Raw genomic sequence first — 21056 nt, 5'->3', positions numbered from 1 at the left:
GGAAGCAATCATGAGTGGAAAAAAAAGAAATCCTGGTCTAGGACACAAGAGATTCAAATATATTTCACTTTGCAAATAAGATACATTAATGTATTGTTGAAGGCTTTCATGGCCAGAATCACTGGGTTGTTGTAGGTTTTTTCGGGCCATATGGCCATGGTCTAGAGGCATTCTCTTCTGACTTTTCGCCTGCATCTATGGCAAGCATCCTCAGAGGTAGTTTAAGGATGCTTGCCATAGATGCAGGCGAAACGTCAGGAGAGAATGCCTCTAGACCATGGCCATATAGCTCGAAAAAACCTACAACAACCAAGATACATTAATGTCGCAACTATTTTCTGTCACCCTCTTGTCTTGACTTAGGATGCTTAATCTACTCACCATCAATAAAGGCAGGTTCCAAGCAACCAAATTCAGTGGCATTTCTACGCCAGCAGGAATTAGGTGTCCCTCCCCAATGCTTCCCACACTGGGACATGCAGATGCACCCCGGGGCTCCTCCGTGAGCACCTGGAAGACATAGAAAGGTTATATGCAGCTACATGTTTTTGTTCTCTCCCTGTTTTCATTTGTTACAAATAGTTATTTTTAAAATTGTGTCAGAAGCGACTTGAGAAACTGCAAGTCGTTTCTGGTTTGAGAGAATTGGCCGTCTGCAAGGACATTGCCCAGGGGACGCCCAGATATGTTACCATCCTGTAACATGAGGCTTCTCTCACGTGGCTGCATGGGAAGCTGGAGCTGACAGATGGGAGCTCACCCCATCTTGCGGATTGAACCGCCAACCTTCAGCCGGCACAAGGGTTTAACCCATTGTGCCACCGTCATTAAAAGTTATTCACCTTCTGATTGTAAATAAGCCTCTCTCCTTTCGGACAGCGACCTCCAGGAACGCAATGGTGACTGGATGGGCACCAGTGGCACATCCAGGGACTGTCAACACACGTTCCACACCTATAGGAGAAAGCAGCCAAAACAAAAGGATTTTTTACCAGAATATTAAGCAAGAAAAGTGAGTGGACATCCCTGTGAACTTTTGATATCGTCAAAAATCATAACATTTCCCTTTTATTTTTGTTTTTAGCCTGCATAAGAAGAGGTTGGCAACAAAAAGGCCCACCCCACAGACAAATATTTTCAAGTTCTTTGGACTTTAATATGCATTTTCAGGCTGAAAACAAGGCTCCCAAGGGACACACACCCTTTCTGAGAAGAAACTTGACTGTCAAAAGCATCAAGAGAGCAAGGCACTTTTCTAAAATGAAGTGCAAGTTCCTACCATGCCTTGTTTGATGATAAAACCGGAAGTTTGGGGCAATTGGCAGTGATAAAAACCACTTTTGGTTGTTGTCACACTACCAATTACAGCCCAACAAAAAAAAAATCTTAGTGTCATGATTTTTAGGCCTGAACATTAATTTAAAACACTTCAAGCAGTAGTTCTATAGAATAATCAACTTTAAAAGTCCAAATTGAGTATAGGTATATATGCTTAACTTCTATATTTTTCTGAGGAATTCCAAAATTTGAATTTCCTTTACTACCTTTTGAGGAAGAAAGTACACAGAATCAATGGAAAACTTCTTGCTCACCCATGCTGGTTTTACCCTCATAGTTTTCAGAGCGGAATCCGTTACAGTGATACCTTGACTTAACAGTTTAATTCATTCTGTGACTGAGCTCTTAACTGAAAGATCTTAAGATCTTCCGGGGAGGCCCTCCTCTCGGTCCCACCTTTGTCACAAGCACGGTTGGTGGGAACGAGAGAGAGGGCCTTCTCGGTGGTGGCCCCCCGCCTCTGGAATGCCCTTACAAGGGAAATAAGACAGGCCCCATCCCTCCCCTCCTTTCGTAAGAGCTTGAAGACCTGGTGGTTTCAACAAGCCTTTGAAAATGACCAGTTCTAACTCAGCCCTACACATTGTCAAATACGGCCTTATTCTTCCTACCAATTACCCAGATTATTTCCTCTAATCGGCCCCGGAATGAACAGCCATAAACCCGTACCTAATATTATTGTTGCCTGCCATAGCATTGCACTTAATTCCCGGGCCCACTAGAATTTTTGGACTTGCACAAATCTTGGCCCGGCTTTTTAAATTTTTAAATTGCCTTGAACAGACAGGATTACTTTTAATATATGTGTGTTATGGCGATAATTTTTACGCTTATATTTTGTTTTGTTAATCTTATGGTTATGTTTTTTACTCTGTATGTTTTGTGATGTTACCTGGGAACCGCTCTGAGTCCCCTCGGGGAGATGGAGCGGTATATAAATAAAGTTGTTGTTATTATTATTATTATTATTATTATTATTATTATTATTATTCTGCACTCATTCCAGACTCTATCCCCTCTCTCCTCATGAAGCCAAACATAAAGGTAAAGGTAAAGGTAAAGGTTTCCCCTCGAAATTAAGTCTAGTTGTGCCTAGCTCTGGGGGATGGCATTCATCTCCAAGGTCATGTGGCCAGCATGACTGCATGGAGTGCCAATCATTATTTATTTATTTATTTATTTACTGTATTTGTATACCGCCTTTCTCAGCCTATCGGCCACTCAAGGCGGTTTCCAACAAAACAGTATACATAATATCATAGTACAAATTAGACATCAAAGCAACATAAAACATAACAAGCAATAAAAACAACATAAACAGCATCTCCTTATTGTCAAAAATTGTCCAGTTCCATCGTGAAATTGTCAGATTTCCTATATCAGTTATCTATATCCGTTACTCTGTATTTGTGAACGCTTGCTCAAATAGCCATATTTTACCTTGCTTCCGAAACGTTAAGAGGGAGGGAGCGGATCTAATTTCTCTAGGGAGGGCGTTCCATAGCCAAGGGGCCACCACTGAGAAGGCCCTGTCTCTCGTCCCCGCCAAACGTACCTGTGACGAAGGTGGGGCCGAGAGCAGGGCCTCCCCGGACGATCTCAAGGTCCTCGATGGTTCATAAGAGGAGATGCGTTTGGACAGGTAAGTTGGGCCAGAACTGTTTAGTGCTTTATAGACCAAGGCCAGTACTTTGAATTGGGCCTGGTAGCAAACTGGCAGCCAATGGAGCTGATGCAACAGGGGGGTTGTATGCTCCCTGAGAGCCGCTCCTGTTAGCAATCTGGCTGCCGTTCGTTGGACTAATTGAAGCGTCCAGACTGTCTTCAAAGGCAACCCCATGTAGAGCGCATTGCAGTAGTCTATATGGGATGTAACCAGAATAAAATCAACTAACCCAAAGTTCCTCAAAGCAGACATAAATATCTCAATGCAGACAAGAGCACAAGGCACAGAGGCTGCTCCCTTGAAGTCCTAAAGCCCTGTACTCTCATGCTAGAGCTCCTTGTTGGGGTTCAGCCTGCGTGTGAACATGAACCTGATTCTCTGATTGCTGAACCTGAACCTGATTCTCTGATTGTATTTCCTGATGCAACTGAAAATGTATTTCTCCCTGAGGGTAATTCTGAGGTCAGTGGCTTGGAAAGTGAAACTACACATTCTGATGAGAATGTTGCAGAGCCAGATAACTCTCCAGAGGAGATAGCACCTGGCTTCCTTAATGAGGATAGAAAAGGACAGATTTGGAAAAACAGGAGTGAATCGCAGAGTCTGCGAAGGTCAAGCAGATTAAGGGAAAAGGAAGCTCAGGCTTCAAAGCCTGGAGGCGTGTCACGAAACAGTCTCTTCAGTTTTAAGTGCCTCTCGCTGGGTTGTCTCGTTAGATCAGGCATCGTTTAGACTGAGGCATTACCTTGGCAGATTTCCCTGTTTCCCGTGGCCTACATCCCAAGAGGCTTCTAGTGCTCCAAGTACGGTTAGTGATTTGCTAACAGGTTCCAGGTTTTTACAGTGTCGCTTTTGGAATTTTGATCTAATTCATGGATATTCCTGACTGCTGAATTTTACTGTGGCCTTTTGACTTTGCATTTTCCTCTATTTTGTAACCATTTTGCATCAATAAAAAGGGATTGTTTTTCCCACAGTCAAGTGTGGTGGAGACGCAGGTTCGCAGCTTGGGTGTGACCCTGGACTCATCGCTGAGCCTGGAACCCCAGGTTTCGGCGGTGACCAGGGGAGCATTTGCACAGCTAAAGCTTGTGCGCCAGCTGCGCCCGTACCTTGGGAAGTCTGACTTGGCCATGGTAGTCCAAGCTCTGGTTACATCCCGCCTAGACTACTGCAACGCTCTCTACGTGGGGTTGCTCTTGAAGATGGCCCGGAAGCTTCAATTAGTCCAACGTGCGGCAGCCATGATTCTAACAGGAGTGGAACGCAGGGAACATACGACCCCCCTGTTGCGCCAGCTCCACTGGCTGCTGATCTGCTACCAGGCTCAATTCAAGGTGCTGGCGTTGGCCTATAAAGCCTTAAACGGTTACGGCCCAAGCTACCTATCCGACCGCATCTCTGCCTATGAACCCACCAGGACTTTGAGATCTTCCGGGGAGGCCCTGCTCTCGATCCTGCCTGCTTCTCAAGCACGGCTGGCGGGGACGAGAGATAGGGCCTTCTCGGTGGTGGCTCCTCGGCTGTGGAACGCCCTTCCCACGGACATTAGGCTAGCACCATCCCTAATGGTATTCCGCAAAAAAGTGAAGACCTGGCTGTTTGTGCAGGCGTTCGAATAACTAGTGCAATGATTGGCAATGTACAGCGGTATATAAGCAAAGTAAATAAATAAATTGAATAAATAAATAATTGTTATCTTATGGTCTCGTTTCCTGCTCTGGATTGCAACACTCCTCTGGTGCTAGCTCTTAACTCAAAACACTGCTCTTATGTCAATGCAAAACCCAGAGTGACAGCTCTAAACTCAAAACACTCTTAAGTTGGGATGCTCTTTAGTTGAGGTTCCACTGTACCTTTAATTCCAGAGCAGAAAAGGAAACTTCAGGAGGTGTTACTTGTTAACTGGTTACATGACAATATTTTTTTTGTGGAAGTTCTGTTTTCTACACAACTATTACATGTATACCTTCAGTTTTCAGTCGTGGACCCTACTAGGAACCCATCATCTTGCAAATGTCCCTCAATGCCAAACCTGCACCCCCTCCCCGCACATCCATCCCCACTCAACATTTGCTCACGGGGTGGCATCAGCGAGTTGGCTCACAGCATTACAGTTGTAGAAGGAAAACCCCACAGAGGTCACAACAACGTCCCGAAACATCAGAGCTAGCGCCACAGTCACATGATCTGAGGAGAGAGAAAAAAGAGAGAGGACGTTGAGACACCGGAAAAAGCATGCTCCCTACAATTAATGTACTCTGCAAGGTGGAATGGCCTGGCACATACACACACACAAGTGACCTCTTCTTTTCTCTCCCTATTGAAGGCCACTCTCTCTTTGGTGTAGGCCAGAAGCATTTCTGGTTGCTAGGCAACACACGCACACACTTTCCCCCATTAAATCCACAAAGCAGCCTGGCCCTGAATCTTAAACATAGGCAAAGGCAGTTCAAGAGTATTCACGGGCCTGAAATAATTGAGCTCCAGCCATTGTAGTAAATACATATATATGTGTGTATATATATATCTGTATCTTTCTATTTCTATGTATCTACATATCTATGTACACGCACACAAAGGTCAGAATCATAGAATCATAAAGAGTTGGAAGAGACCTCATGGGCCATCCAGTCCAACCCCCTGCCAAGAAGCAGGAATATTGCATTCAAATCACCCCTGACAGGTGGCCATCCAGCCTCTGTTTAAAAGCTTCCAAAGAAGGAGCCCCCACCACACTCCGGGGCAGAGAGTTCCACTGCTGAACGACTCTCACAGTCAGGAAGTTTTTCCTCATGTTCAGATGGAATCTCCTTTCTTGTAGTTTGAAGCCATTGTTCCTTGTCCTAATCTCCATAGAAGCAGTAAACAAACTTGCTCCCTCCTCCCTGTGGCTTCCTCTCTCACATATTTATACATGGCTATCATATCTCCTCTCATCCTTCTCTTCTTCAGGCTAAACATGTCCAGCTCCTTAAGCCGCTCCTCATAGGGCTTGTTCTCCAGACCCTTGATCATTTTAGTCGCCCTTCTCTGGAAGCACACCTCCTCTAATGGGAATTCAGTTCTGATCAAACCTATACAAGGTTGCTGTAAGTTTTTCGGGCTGCATGGCCATGTTCCAGAAGCATTCTCTCCTGATGTTTTGCCTGCATCTATGGTAGGCATCCTCAGAGGTTGTGAGGTCCATTGGAAACTAGACCTCACAAGCTCTGAGGATTTTTTTTTTTGTCGTGTCAGGAGTTGCTCCTGTTGTGAGAGAATTGGCCGTCTGCAAGGACGTTGCCCAGGGGACGCCCGGATGATTTGATGTTTTTATCATCCTTGTGGGAGGCTTCTCTCATGTCACCACATGAGGAGCTGGAGCTGATAGAGGGAGCTCATCCACCTCTCCCCGGATTCGAACCTGTGACCTGTCGGTCTTCAATCCTGCCAGCACAGGGCTTTAACCCACTGCGCCACCGGGGGCTCCAGCTCTGAGGTTGCCTGCCATAGATGCAGGCAAAACGTCAGGAGAGAATGCTTCTAGAACATGGCCATACAGTCCAAAAAACTTACAGCAACCCAGTGATTCCAGCCATGAAAGCCTTTGAAAACACATGTGGGATTTGGCTGGGGGCTCTGTTGACACACTACTTGCGATGAATGAGGACGACACCATAACTATAAGTCCAATACACCCCTTAAAGCCTAGGAGGGAAAATCAGATATCTCCAATGCATAAATTGCCACCCAGCCCCAAAGCCTCTGCTCAGACGGAACCTCTGCATATTGGTAATGATCCAGATCTATCGACACCAGCGTGACAATTACATCTGCTATCTTGGAATATAATGGGATGGACAAATAAGTTTCATGATGCAGATTTTGCAATTTATCTGCAACATTAAACCTATACAACCTCACATTTGCAAAAAGGGTCCATGCTCGGTCTTTTTTGCACAAGTCAAGCAAGGCCATACACTAGCACATTTGTCCCTGACATGTGAACTTTTTGTGTGTAGGATTATATTTATTTATTTTTTAAAAACTGTCACCCAAAAGAACTGATGTCTATCTCTTCTGGCAGGTCTAGCCAGTCGGTTTTGAACTTTAAATTTTAAATCACCTTTTCATTGCCTTCGTTTAGACCAGGGATCCTCAAACTAAGGCCCGGGGGCCGGTTACGGCCCTCCAAGGTCATTTACCCGGCCCTCGCTCAGGGTCAACCTAAGTCTGAAACGACTTGAAAGCACACAACAACAACAACAACAGCAACAACAACAACAACAACAACAATCCTATCTCATCAGCCAAAAACAGGCCAACACTTCCCAATGAAATACTAATACGTTTATATCTGTTAAAATTTGTCATCATTTTAATTATTATACTGTTTTAAAGTGTTTTGGGGCTACAAATAAGATACGTGCAGTGTGCATAGGAATTCATTCATGTTCTTTTCAAATTATAATCTGGCCCTCCAACAGTTTGAGGGCCTGTGACCTGGCCCTCTGTTTAAAAAGTTAGAGAACCCCTGGTTCAGACTGTGGGCTGACCTGCCGGAAGAGATCTGACAGCTAAACACGTGGTCTGGGTTTTTGTTTTTGTTTTTTTAAAAAAGAACTGATGTCTATCTCTTCTGGCAGGTCTAACCAGTCGGTTTTGAACTATAAATTTTAAATAGGCATTTTATAGGTATGGATGATGTAAATGTGTGTTCTAATCTTATGTGATCTTAATCTATGTGTTTTACATGGGTTTAGGTTGTGAATTATGGACTCTATTTTCATTCTGTGTTGTATTCCACCTCAAGGCCTAAGGAGAGGCCGGCAAGAAATAAATCAAGCATAAAAACATTCGACCTACAAATAATTCTTAGTTAAGAACAAGGCTTATTTATTTATTTCATATCAAAATCATCACATAAATTAGTATAAAACTATTAAAAACAGACAAGCGGCTAAATATCTTTTAGCCAAAAACGGGCAACAGCTATCGCATTGTCTGTAGCCTCCAACAACTCTTCCTCTGTACATGAGGCAGGGCATAGTGGACAAGCATACAGATGCGAAGTTGTCTGTTCTGCTCCACAGTCACACAAGGTGGGGGATTCTATTTGGTAGTGCGATTTTGCCAGGTTGTCTTTTGATCTGCCCATTCGACTTCTGAGTATGTCCAGGGACTTCCAAGTTGCCCATTCTTGGTTTGCCCCTGGAGGAAGACCCTCGTGGGGAGCCATCCAGTTGGGGTTTCCTAGTTTAGCTGTCCAGAGGGATACCCTTCCTGTTGCTGGGGGGACGCCAAGAGGAGTGGTAGTTCTCATAAAGCTTTTCCTTAATTTGAGTCTACTGGGAGGTGGCTGATGGCCATGCAGTGGATGGCTTTCACAGTGTTCAACCTTATTTCTCTCACTTTTAGCAACAACTTCCCATCAGAACAGGGAGGAGACAACGGGAGGAAAGAGAAATCTACCCCTAGGAAGGGAAATTCACTTCTGAAAGAGTTATCGTGGGGGGGAAATATCTCCACTGAAGCTTCATCACCAATCCTAGTTTTCACAACAAGCCACTTTTTTCAAAATCCAATAATCACAGGGACAGAAAGGGAGGTGAGATCTTCTGAACAGGAGCACAAATTCCAAAACAAACATCACAGGGGTGATAACCCTTTTCTATGTTATCTAAAGATCTTTTATATATAGATATAGATATATAGGCTGGAGTTACACTTTAAAAAGTACCTGTTCTGACTTACATACAAATTCAACTTAAGAACAAATCTACTGGACCTATTTTTTTAGAAACTTGGGGACTTCTTTTAAGGTGAAGGGCATGACCGATAAAGCCCTAAACGGTTCAGGCCCCACCTATCTTCGTGATCGCATCTCCTTCTATGAACTGGCACGAACTCTAAGATCTTCCGGGGAGGCCCTCCTCTCGGTCCCACCTCCGTCACAAGCACGGTTGGTGGGGACGAGAGAAAGGGCCTTCTCAGTGTTGGCCCCCTTCCTCTGGAATGCCCTTCCAAGGGAAATAAGACAGGCCCCATCCCTCCCCTCCTTTCGTAAGAGCTTGAAGACCTGGTGGTTTCCAGAAGCCTTTGAAAATGACCAGTTCTAACTCAGTCTCACACATTGTCGAATACGGCCTTATTCTTCCTACCAATTACCCAGATTATTTCCTCTAATTGGCCCCGGAATGAACAGCCACAGACCCGTACCTAATATTATTGTTGCCATAGCATTGCACTTAATTCCTGGGCCCCCTAGAATTTTTGGGCTTGCACAAAAATTAAATTGCCTTGAACAGGCAAGATTATTTTTTAATATATATATGTGTGTTATGGCGAAAAAATTTTATGCTTATATTGTTTTGTTAATCTTATGGTTATGTTGTCTTACTTTGTATGTTTTGTGATGTTACCTGGGAACCGCTCTGAGTCCCCTCGGGGAGACAGAGCGGTATATAAATAAAGATTATTATTATTATTATTATTCTTGTAGTACTTAAATAGCCTCTGAATGTCTGTCTATATATGTTGTGTGTCTATGGAATTGAATGTTTGCCATGTATATGTACATTGTAATCCGCTCTGAGTCCTCTGCGGGGTGAGAAGGGTGGAATATAAATACTGTAAATAAATAAGTAAATAAATATTTCTCCTCCTCTTCCTCTTCCTCCTCCCCCATATCCTACTTTTTCTGTGCCCTATTGTAAAGTCAGGTACCAAATCCACGTCTCACCTTTCCCCTCCTGGTTGGGCGGCACTTGCTGGGGAACCGGGGAAAGGCAGCGCACCCAGGAGTCTTGCAGCTGGGCTGGGCTGTCCTGGGTCCCAAAGGCACAATGGTAACTCTCTCCTTCGGCCAGTGCAGGGAGATGCGGGATCAATAGAGAGACCTGAGAAGAGCAGGAAACACATTTTTTTTTAAAAAAAAATAGGATTTCGTTAGACTGGTTTTTCTGCTTTGTTAAAAAAAATAGCATGCCTCCATATTTTACAGTCTCAACAGGAATGCTCTAATTTTGGTCACATTAATTCGCCAAATGAGCTGCTTTGGAAGGGGACACAGTTTACAAATCTCAAGTAGACTTTAAATGTATTGTCGAAGGCTTTCATGGCTGGAATCACTGGGTTGTTGTAGTTTTTTTCGGGCTATATAGCCATGTTCTAGAGGCATTCTCTCCTGACGTTTCGCCTGCATCTCTGGCAAGCATCCTCAGAGGTAGTGAGGTCTGTTGGAACTAGGAAAATGGGTTTATATATCTGTGGAAAGATCAAGGTGGGACAAAGGACTCTTGTCTGCTGGAGCTAGGTGTGAATGTTTTAACTGACCACTTTGATTAGCATTTGATAGCCTACCAGTACTTCAACCAGAGAAGTCAGCCATAGCAGAGCACCTGATGACCAACCTGGACACAGCATATTATTTGAGAACACAGAAATGCTGGACCACTCTCACAACCACCATGTCAGACTACACAGAGAAGCCATTGAAATCCACAAGCATGGAGAGGCCCTGCTCGTGATCCCGGCTGCATCGCAAGCGCTTTTGGTGGGGTCACAAGACAGGGCCTTTTCTGTGGTGGCCCCCGACTCTGGAACACCCTCCCCAAAGATCTTAGACAGGCCCCTACATTGGCAGTCTTTAGAAAGAACTTGAAGACCTGGCTGTTCCGATGTGCTTCCCAGAATAGGAAATCTCCAATACCAAGTCCCAGAAGCACTTTATTAGAACTAAGATTGCCGCACGCTGCACTTACCCTATAATCCTTATTTACCACCTGTCACATCAGCACTTTTAATTCTGTACCCATTACTCTGGCCCGGCCCAGTTTTTATTGTGTTTTGGTGTATTGTTTATTGTTTGTTGTTTAATATTGCTTTAATTGTTTTTAATTTGCTTTAGGTTTTGTATTGTTATGTTGCGTATTGAGGCCTTGGCCTTTGTAAGCCGCATCGAGTCCTTCGGGAGATGCTAGTGGGGTACAAATAAAGTTAATAATAATAATAATAAAGTGGACAATTTCAACAGAAAGGAGGAAACCATGAAGATGAACAAAATCTGGATACCAGTATTAAAAAAACTCTAAAATTAAAACAGCAAAACAGCAGAGGGAAAACAATCAGGGACATCTAATCACCTCTCAACAAAAGATTGCTCCAGGCACTGCCAGGCTATCAAATGCTAATCAAGGTGGTCAGTTGAAACATTCACACTTAGCTCCAGCAGACAAGAGTCCTTTGTTCCACCCTGGTCTTTCCACAGATATAAAAACCCATTTTCCTAGTTCTGAGGATGCTTGCGATAAATGCAGGCGAAACGTCAGGAGAGAATGCCTCTAGAACATGGCCATATAGCCCGAAAAAAACCTACAACAACCCAGACTTTTAGTGGTTTCTTATCTGTTACCTTTTAATAGGAATTAGCAATGACAAAAACATTGAACAGGGGACTCTCCTCAATGACTGGACCTGGACTATGGACTGGAGAGTCCCTATTCATAAAAATCCTCTACATTCACCTCTGTCTGTTCTTCTCGGCTCTGGTTGGCTGGTGACATTTGCTCCACTCTCAAACACTGGGTATCGACTCCATAGCTCCACAGCCAGTGATTGGACATTTCATGGCGTTCACATTCCAGCTTCCGGGTACACCTGTGAAATCAGTTAAATGTGTTAGATAGGGGGCAACGGAGTACAGAGTCTTCCTCTTAAGGAAAAATGCCTGTTTTGCTGTCTTTCCACCAAGACATACCTGCTCTGCAGGACACACCAACCACAGAAGGGGTCCCTGGCACGCAGGCACGAGGCACAGTCTTGGAAATGAGGGCATTCAGAGACTGGGACTTTGGAAACCTGGAGCAGAAAGAAAGTCAACACTATTTATTTATTTATTTCGCGCATTTCTACCCCGCCCTTCTCAACCCCCGAGGGGAGACTCAGGGCGGCTTACAAAAGGCACAATTCGATGCCAACAACAGACAATAAGATAAAACATGTATCAACGGCAATTATAAAACGATTAAAACAATCAAGTTATACATCACAATCAATAAAAACCAATCTAATGTTCAACGTTCACCAGCTCAGAATCCGTAAGTTCATTCCACATTATCAAATCCTATCTATTCTAGTCGTCATTATCTTTTGCCTATCTGCCAGATTACCCAAAGGCCTAGTCCCATATCCATGTTTTTAGTTTCCTTCTAAAAGAGAGGAGGGATGTCGATGACCTAATTTCCCCGGGAAGTGACTTCCACAGGCGAGGGGCCACCACCAAGAAGGCCCTGCTCCTCGTCCCCACCAATCTCACTTGTGATAGAGGTGGGGCCAAGAGCAGGGCCTCCCGAGAAGATCTTAAACTCCGAGGCGGGACGTAGAAGGAGATGCATTCGGACAGGTACACTGGGCCGGAGCCGTATAGGGTTTTGTAGGTCAGAACCAGCACTTTGAATTGTGCTCGGAACTGGATCGGTAGCCTGTGGAGCTGATGTAACACTGTCAAGTTTCATTCTCCTTCAGAGGAAAAGAAAGGCAATCTGTATTTGGGAACCAGCAATGATGTAGTACTGTTAAACATTGAACTATGGAGACCAGGTTCAGTTCCTTGCTTGGCTTTGAATACCCAATGGGCAACCTTAAACATTGAACTATAGAGACCAGGTTCAGTTCCTTGCTTGGCTTTGAATACCCAATGGGCGACACTGGCCAAGTCATAGGCTGGAGCTACACTGCCATATAATACAGATCATCAAAGCAGATAATCCATATTATCTGCTTTGAACTGCTGTCAACCTTTGCAGCCCGAAAGACAGTTGCATCTGTCAAGTAGGAAATTTAGCTACTGCCTATGCAGGGAGGCTAATTTAACTAATTTACAACACTATAAAAATCTCCAGCAAGCCTGAAAGAATGAGGAAGTACTTCATCAGCGTCCCAAATGGACAGTGAAGCTACAGCTCCCCTGATGGCTAGAATACCCTCCTGAAAAGCTGGAATGTTAAATAGCCTCTGTGTGTCTGTCTATATATGTTGTGTGTCTATGGCAATGAATGTTTGCCATGTATATGTACATTGTAATCCACCCTGAGTCCCCTGCGGGGTGAGAAGGGAAGAGAAATACTGTAAATAATAATACTAATAATAATAATAATAATAATAATAATAATAATAACTGGATTATTTGAGTCTACACTGCCATATAATCCAGTTCAAAGCAGATAATCTGGATTTTATATGGTAGTGACGAAGGAGCCTCATACTCTCAGCCCCAGAAAAATCCATGATCGATCCACCCTGGTATCATCATAAATTTAAAAATGACTTGAAGACATATAACAACACATTCTATTTCCAAAATGGAACAAAGTGTAGATTTATTAGAAAACCAATACTATTTATTTATTTATTATAAATTTCCCCTGGTCAAACTGAAGATGACAAATGATCATGCGGAAAAAGAAATGCAGAGAGAAAAGAAGGTTAAGCCTACACCAACTCACCTGGGAGGCTGTCATCACATACAGGTACGCCCCACTGGTATCAAGGAGGAGGTCTGGATTGACTGGAGAGCGCTGACCAGTGGGTATTGTGCTGTAGACTTGTGTTGCGGAGCCATTCACATAAACCTATACAAAATTATACAAGCATCATTGTATATTACTAAGATATCTAGCATGTATCTCACCAAGGAGGTATCTCTCTAAAGGTCCTTCCACACAGCCTTATATCCCAGAATATCAAGGCAGAAAATTCCATACTATATGTTTTGAAATGGAATATATGGCAGTGTTGGCTGAGATAACTCAGTTTGTCAGATATTCTGGGATTTTCTGCCTTGATATTCTGGGATATAGGGCTGTATAGAAGGGCCTTCAGTCTATATAGATCTAGTCCACATCAGGAGAATTTGTGGCTCTCCAAATGTTGCTGGACTTCAGCTCCCCAATAGATCGAGGCAGCTTGACTAAGTCTGGGGGATGGTGAAAAATGTAATCCAGCATCATTTAGATTGCTACAAATGCCCCCCTGCCTGCTCTTGTGATTGATTATGTACTCTCTTTTTTATTATTATTTTTTTCGACACAAAATAGTACCATCACATATGATCATTTGAGAGTGCCTTGGACTGCGAGAAGATCCAACCAGTCCATCCTCCAGGAAATAAAGCCCAACTGCTCACTGGAGGGAAAGATAGTAGAGACAAAGTTGAAGTACTTTGGCCACATCATGAGGAGACAGGAAAGCCTAGAGAAGACAATTATGCTGGGGAAAGTGGAAGGCAAAAGGAAGAGGGGCCGACCAAGGGCAAGATGGATGGATGGCATCCTTGAAGTGACTGGACTGACCCTGAGGGAGCTGGGGGTGGTAACGGCCGACAGGGAGCTCTGGCGTAGGCTGGTCCATGAGGTCACGAAGAGTCGGAGACGACTGAACGAATGAACAACAACAAATACGATCATTGTTAGAAATTCAGTTGCTAACTTACATTATGAATACATATCACATATCACCTATCGCATATTGTTTTCCTAATGCTCTTATCTGTCTCCCCTTCACCTTACTCTTGTGTCTGACAGTTTTACACCCCTCCTCCCCCCACCCACCCCTCAGGGAACAGTATTTACCTTAATTCAGATCTTAATTTAATTGAACAATTGTAAAAAGAGAATGGTTTAGCACATTATATCTTTCTTTTCCTTCCACTTTTTCGATCAGTCTTTCCCACTTCTGCACCCAAGTTTTCTTAAATCAGCATGTTGTGTATTTGTTTCTTTTTTCATGGCGACTCCAGCCCTGTTTACCTCTCCGAACGTATTCTCCCCTACGAACCATCAAGATTACTAAGATCATCTGGAGAGGCCCTGCTCTCGGTCCCACCGGCCTCGCAAGCGCGCCTGGTGGGGACGAGGGACAGGGCCTTCTCGGTGGTGGCCCCGCGACTCTGGAACTCTCTCCCTCTGGAGGCCAGAACCGCCCCATCCATCCTAACATTTAGGAAACGGGTGAAGACGTGGCTGTGGAGTCAGGCCTTCGAGGAATGAGAGAACACCATAGGACCCTGGATGGAAGTTGATGTAGATCCATCTTAATAGGACGACTGACCACAGTAGTTTTAGACATAGTGTTATTTTCAAGTTTTTGTAATTGTGATATATGATATTTTAATGAATGTATATGTTTTTATGGCTGTAAACCGGGCTGAGTCCCTCAACGAGGTTGAGAAGCTCGGTATACAAAACTGTGAAATAAATAAATAAATAAATAAATATAATCCTGAAGCATATATTCTGCTAAATACTCATACCATTTTTAACCTCCCATTTTCTATCATCTTTCCACCCCAATCCCACAGTTGCTTGGGCAGCTAATATCATATATTTTATAATTTCCTCCCAGACTTTGATATTATCTTTTTTTGTCAAATTTATTTGTAAAAAATTCTATTTTATTCAAAGCCAGTTTATATCCTATTATTTCTTCCATTTTGTTTATTACCTTGTTATAGAACTCTTGTACTCTTATCACATTCCCACCACATGTGGGAATAGGAGCCAAATTTCCCACATCTACTCTCGATCCTTGAATTCCAATGCTAGCCATTGTCGCTTCAAAAAATAAAGATACTGCTATGTTTGTATTTAGGTTTCTTTGTATGCAGCAACCTAATTGTGGGACGCCAAAGAAAAGAGCTACACTTTATAAATATAATACTATGATTCCATTTGAACTGCCATAGACGCATCCTGTGGAATGCTGGAACGTGTAATTTGAGAAGTCATAAGGATTACCTGGCTGAGAATCCTGGATGTTTGTCCCCTAAACTGCAAAGTCCACAGACACTACGAAATGTTTTTTATTTATTTGTCGTGTCAGAACAACCAGTCAAATTCTATTACATTTCTAACAGAGCAAAGCAAACAAGCAGATTACAAAATTTGTGAGTATGAGAGTTGATTAAATGTCCTTTGACCAGTATCTGGCCACTTGGAGTGCTTCTGGTGTTGCTGCAAGAAGGTCCTCCCTTGTGCATGTCGCAGGGCTCAGGGTGCATTGCAGCAGGTGGTCAGTGGTTTGCTCCTCTCCACACTCGCATGTAGAGGATTCCACTTTGTAGCCCCATTTCTGAAGGTTGGCTCTGCATCTCGTGGTGCCAGAGCGCAGTCTGTTCAGCGCCTTCCAGGTCGCCCAGTCCTCTGTGTGCCCAGGGGGGAGTCTCTCATTGGGTATCAACCATTGGTTGAGGTACTGGGTTTGGGCCTGCCACTTTTGGACTCTCGCTTGCTGAGGTGTTCCAGTGAGTGTCTCTGTAGATCTTAGAAAACTATTTCTAGATTACAAAATGTTGAAAGGACTATCCATAACAATATCAAGCCAGCCCTCCATATTTGTGGTTTAACTTTTGCAGATTTGATTATTCATAGATTTGATTGACACGGTATCTCTAGAAATCTCTAGGTCTTCCAATGCAATTCCACAGTCCACTCCCAGGATAAGTTAACCATAAGGTCGAACTGAAATATTAGATCAGGGGTCCTCAAACTTTTTAAACAGAGGGCCAGGTCACGGTCCCGCAAACTGTTGGAGGGCCGGATTATAATTTGAAAAGATATGCACACTGCACATATCTTATTTGTCGTGCAAAAAAACACTTAAAAACAATACAATAATTACAATGAAGAACAATTTTAACAAATATAAACTTATTAGTATTTCAATGGGAAGTGTGGGCCTGCTTTTGGCTGATGAGATGATAATAATAATAATAATAATAATAATAATAATAATAACTTTATTTGTACCCCGCTACCATCTCCCCAAGGGACTTGGTGCGGCTTACATGAGGCCGAGCCCACAATACAACAATGAACAATAACAACAACAATACAAAACAATAAATAACTCATAAGCAAAACCAAGCAATAAACATTAACAGTAACACAACGTGTTTAAAAACCTAGGGCTGGGCCAAATGTAATAATTAATTTTTTAAAAAAAATAATGCTAGGCATGACAAGGTGACATGGAACTGAGATAGAAGTTTTTGGAGAGGGATGAGTGTGCAGACAATCTTAAATCACTAATAAAGAGCGTTTAGGGACATATTGCTGAGTGTTTCCTTATTCTGGGAAGGCACACTGAAACAACCACGTTTTTAGGCTCCTCCAAAAGACTGCCAGAGTTGGGGCTTGCCTAATGTCCTTGGGGAGTGAGTTCCAGAGTCGAGGGGCCACCACCGAGAAGGCTCTCTCCCTCGTCCCCACCAATCGCGCTTGTGATGGTGGTGGGAGCGTGAGCAGGGCCTCTCCAGATGATCAAAGAGAGATAGGATTGTTGTTGTTATTGTGTGCTTCCAAGTTGTTTCAGACTTAGGTTGACCCTGAGCAAGGGCCGGGTAAATGGCCTTGGAGGGCCGCATCTGCTCCCCGGGCCTTAGTTTGAGGACCCCTGGATTAAATATTCCTAGGGAAGTGTTTTCTCAGATTTTTAAAAAATGTCTTTTTGTGATTTTCCTGCTTTAGCAAAAATCTTGTGCCTCAAACCTCAGAAAATATGCAGAGCTACCTGGGAACTGGATGAGGAACTTCTTTTCAGTTGCGGATCCTTATTGCTTACAGTATACAGCTTTTTTGCCTGGCCAGTGTGCTGATTTCTCTATTATCTGCTCCGGTTCCAATTGCAAATAAAAGCCAGATCAAGCCATGAAAAGCAATAAATACTTCTAAAGTGTAGCAACTGAACAAAGACTCGCTTATGTTTTATATGACTGTGTGCAAAATGGTTACAAAATAAACACTGTTTATCAACTCTATGGCCAAGGCAAACCAAAATCCACCCTTTAAGTTAATTACGCAAATCTATTTGTGGGCAGATGCTTATTTTGCATAGGGTTTCAAAAGCCTGTTTTGCAGGTAGCATCTACCTATGTGTGTCCGTGCTCACACACGCACACAAACTCATAATTGGGATATTTGTGGAAAGGAAGTAGAGTCGGATCTAGAGAACAAGGAATCACAGAAGGTTCAAAACATTAATGTGCTTGCGGAGAAAGCTCCCAGCGCTTCACTCCCTACCGATCCCATCCTGCTAAAAATATAAACCGGTAATGAATACTTTGTAGGCCTTTAATGGCACCCAACATCACATGCCGGAGGCAACCACCTCACCTCCATTGAATGGTCGGCCCAGTACTGGTAGTGTGGGAAAGTCAACATCAATTGAGGCAGGACAGAAGCTTCATTCCTTCATCCAGAGATACATAGCCTTTGTCTCATAGCCTTTTGTTTTTAAAGGAACAGGATTAAACTAGACTTCTTGGTTGTAGGCTCCTCTCCTTATAGAGCTTTCAAATTACTATGTGATGCTGGACTTTTGAATGTGTTAACTACACTTTTAATGTCTGCATCTTATTGGCATTATGTTTTAGTTATGTTCGATACTCTGGGACGGCTTTGCCCTATAATGCAACCCAGAAATCTTTAGAGCAGTGTTTCTCAACATGGGGGTCGGGACCCCTGGGAGGGTCACAAGGGAGTGTCAGAGGGGTCACCAAAGATCATCAGAAAACAGTATTTTCTGTTGGTCTTGGGGTTTCTGTGTGGGAAGTTTGGCCCAATTCTATAATTGGTAGGTTTCTGAATGCTCTTTGATTGTAGGTGAACTATAAATCTCAGTAACTACAACTCCCAAATGTCAAAGTCTATTTCCCCAAACTCCACTAGTGTTCACATTTGGGCATATTGAGGATTTGTGCCAAATTTGATCCGGATCCATTATTGTGTGAGTCCACAGTGCTCTCTGGATGTAGGTGAACTACAACTCCCAAACTCAAGGTCAATGCCCACCAAACCCTTCTAGTATTTTCTCTTGGTCATGGGGTTTCTGTGTGGGAAGTTTGGCCCAATTCTATCGTTGGTAGGATTCTGAATGCTCTTTGATTCTAGGTGAACTATAAATCCCAGCAACTACAACTCCCAAATATCAAGGCCTATTTTTCCCCAAACTCTAATTCACACTTCACATTTGGGCATATTGCGTATTTGTGCCAGGTTTGGTCCAAATCCATCATTGTTTGAGTCCATAGTGCTCTCTGGATGTAGGTGAACTACAACTCCCAAACTCAAGGTCAATGCCAACCAAACCCTTCCAGTATTTTCTGTTGCTCATGGGACTCATGGCACTGTGGACTCAAACAATGATGGATCTGGAGCAAACTTGGCACAAATACCCAATATGCCCAAATATGAACACTGGTGGAGTTTGGGGAAAATAGACCTTGATATTTTGGGAGTTGTAGTTGCTGGGATTTATAGTTCACTTACAATCAAAGAGCATTCTGAACCCCACAAATGACAAAAATGGGCCAAACTCCCCACATAGAATCCCCATGACCAACAGAAACTGCTGTGTTTTCTGATGGTCTTTAGTGACCCCTTTGACACTCCTTCATGACCCCTCCAGGGGTCCCGACCCCCAGGTTGAGAACCACTGCTTTAGAAGCAAAGCACCGCTGCTCCCTAGTTTTGTAAGTACTTTAGAACCATTTAGAACCATGGATTGCACATGCCTACTATTCAGACATGCTAGACTCTGCTATCTTTGATACAGAAAGAACTGAACCTGAATGCTTCCACATGCCACACAGGTGCTATACCACTGAGCTATAGTTTCACCTATACATACAGTATAGGAGGTTGTACTCTTACTAGGGAGTTAATTTGTTAAATTATGCTCTTTTTATTGGCTGTGGTTCAACACAATTAATGCACTACTGATTCTAATCTTACAGACGGTCAAATGCATGGTTAGCACATGAGGAATGTATGCAGGTGAATGCTGCAGGCCGGTCACCTCTGTGTTCCCACACACACTCTTGGCCGCCAGCCTTTTACCCTTCATAGCTAAAGCATGCTAAAACGTGAGAGGCAAGAGCAACCTGTAGGGGAATTTGCTACTATATTCTTAAATATATGTAATTTCTTCTGTTTTTTCTCCCATCCACCTCCCCTCCCCTGAAAGTCACAGACTTTTACAATCTGCTTCCTTGTCAATCCTCTTTCCTGTAAAAGGAATCGGCAAAGACAGCATGGAAAATCCACTTTTCAAGTCCAGTTCCCCAAATCTTTCTGCTAACATGGCCACTTGGTGTCCAAATAAGAAATACCTAACCTTGGAAACTAAGCCAAGTCAGATCTCGTAAGTACTAGGAAAGGACAATCCTAACCAATGGGGATTTGGGGACTTACAAGTCTTCTATATAAATAAAAATGTAATGTTCATTTGTGCGATTAACGTAACTCAAAAACCACTGCGCGAAATGACACCAAGTTTGGACACAAGACACCTATCAGGCCAAGGAGTGATCATCAATCATAAAAACACCGAAAAACACAACAGAAGAGATTTTAAAAGCCAAAAAATAAAAAATACATTACAACACATGCACAAAACCACATATATACACATATGCAAAAATATAACACACGCATATATACAAACACAAAACACATATACACAGACTGAGCCACAGCAACACGTGGCAGGGAACAGCTAGCAAAAAATGAAAACATATCCTTGAAAGCTATGCGAGGTCAGGTCTGGTAAGAACTTAGAAATAACAACGCTAAGGAATTTGTTGTTGTTCATTTGTTCAGTCGTCTCCGACTCTTCGTGACCTCATGGACCAGCTCACGCCAGAGCTCCCTGTCGGCCATCACCACCCCCAGCTCCTTCAAGGTCAGTCCAGTCACTTCAAGGATTCCATCCATCCATCTTGGTCGGCCCCTCTTCCTTTTTCCTTCCATTTTCCCCAGCAACATTATCTTCTCTAAGCTTTCCTTTCTTCTCATGATGTAGCCAAAGTACTTCATCCTTGCCTCTACTATCTTTCCCTTCAGTGAGCAGCCGGGCTTTATTTCCTGGAGGATGGACTGGTTGGATCTTCTCGCAGTCCAAGGCACTCTCAGCACTTTCCTCCAACACCACAGCTCAAAAGCATCTATCTTCCTTCGCTCAGCCTTCCCTAAGGTCCAGCTCTCACATCCGTAGGTTACTACAGGGAAATACC

The 21056-nt window shown here is 43.3% G+C and overlaps 1 protein-coding gene across 3 annotated transcripts in view; it reads right to left on the bottom strand.

Annotated features, from left to right (window-relative positions):
* Positions 1-21056, bottom strand: part of PLXNB3 (plexin B3) — a 147550-nt gene that overhangs the window by 58667 nt on the left and 67827 nt on the right. For all 3 annotated transcript variants that reach the window (XM_060763154.2, XM_060763153.2, XM_060763152.2), the window contains exons 5-11: positions 13492-13617; positions 11745-11845; positions 11512-11644; positions 9729-9885; positions 5086-5194; positions 843-954; positions 382-510 (exon numbers count right to left, since the gene is read on the bottom strand). In XM_060763154.2, coding sequence (XP_060619137.2) covers positions 382-510; positions 843-954; positions 5086-5194; positions 9729-9885; positions 11512-11644; positions 11745-11845; positions 13492-13617 — 867 coding nt within the window. The remainder of the gene's footprint in view (positions 1-381; positions 511-842; positions 955-5085; positions 5195-9728; positions 9886-11511; positions 11645-11744; positions 11846-13491; positions 13618-21056) is intronic.

Source organism: Anolis sagrei, chromosome 2, assembly GCF_037176765.1.
Source record: "Anolis sagrei isolate rAnoSag1 chromosome 2, rAnoSag1.mat, whole genome shotgun sequence".
In the NCBI taxonomy this organism is placed as follows: domain Eukaryota; kingdom Metazoa; phylum Chordata; class Lepidosauria; order Squamata; family Dactyloidae; genus Anolis; species Anolis sagrei.
The sequence above is the reverse complement of the archived record's forward strand: the minus strand, read 5'-3'. Positions and strand labels throughout refer to the sequence as shown.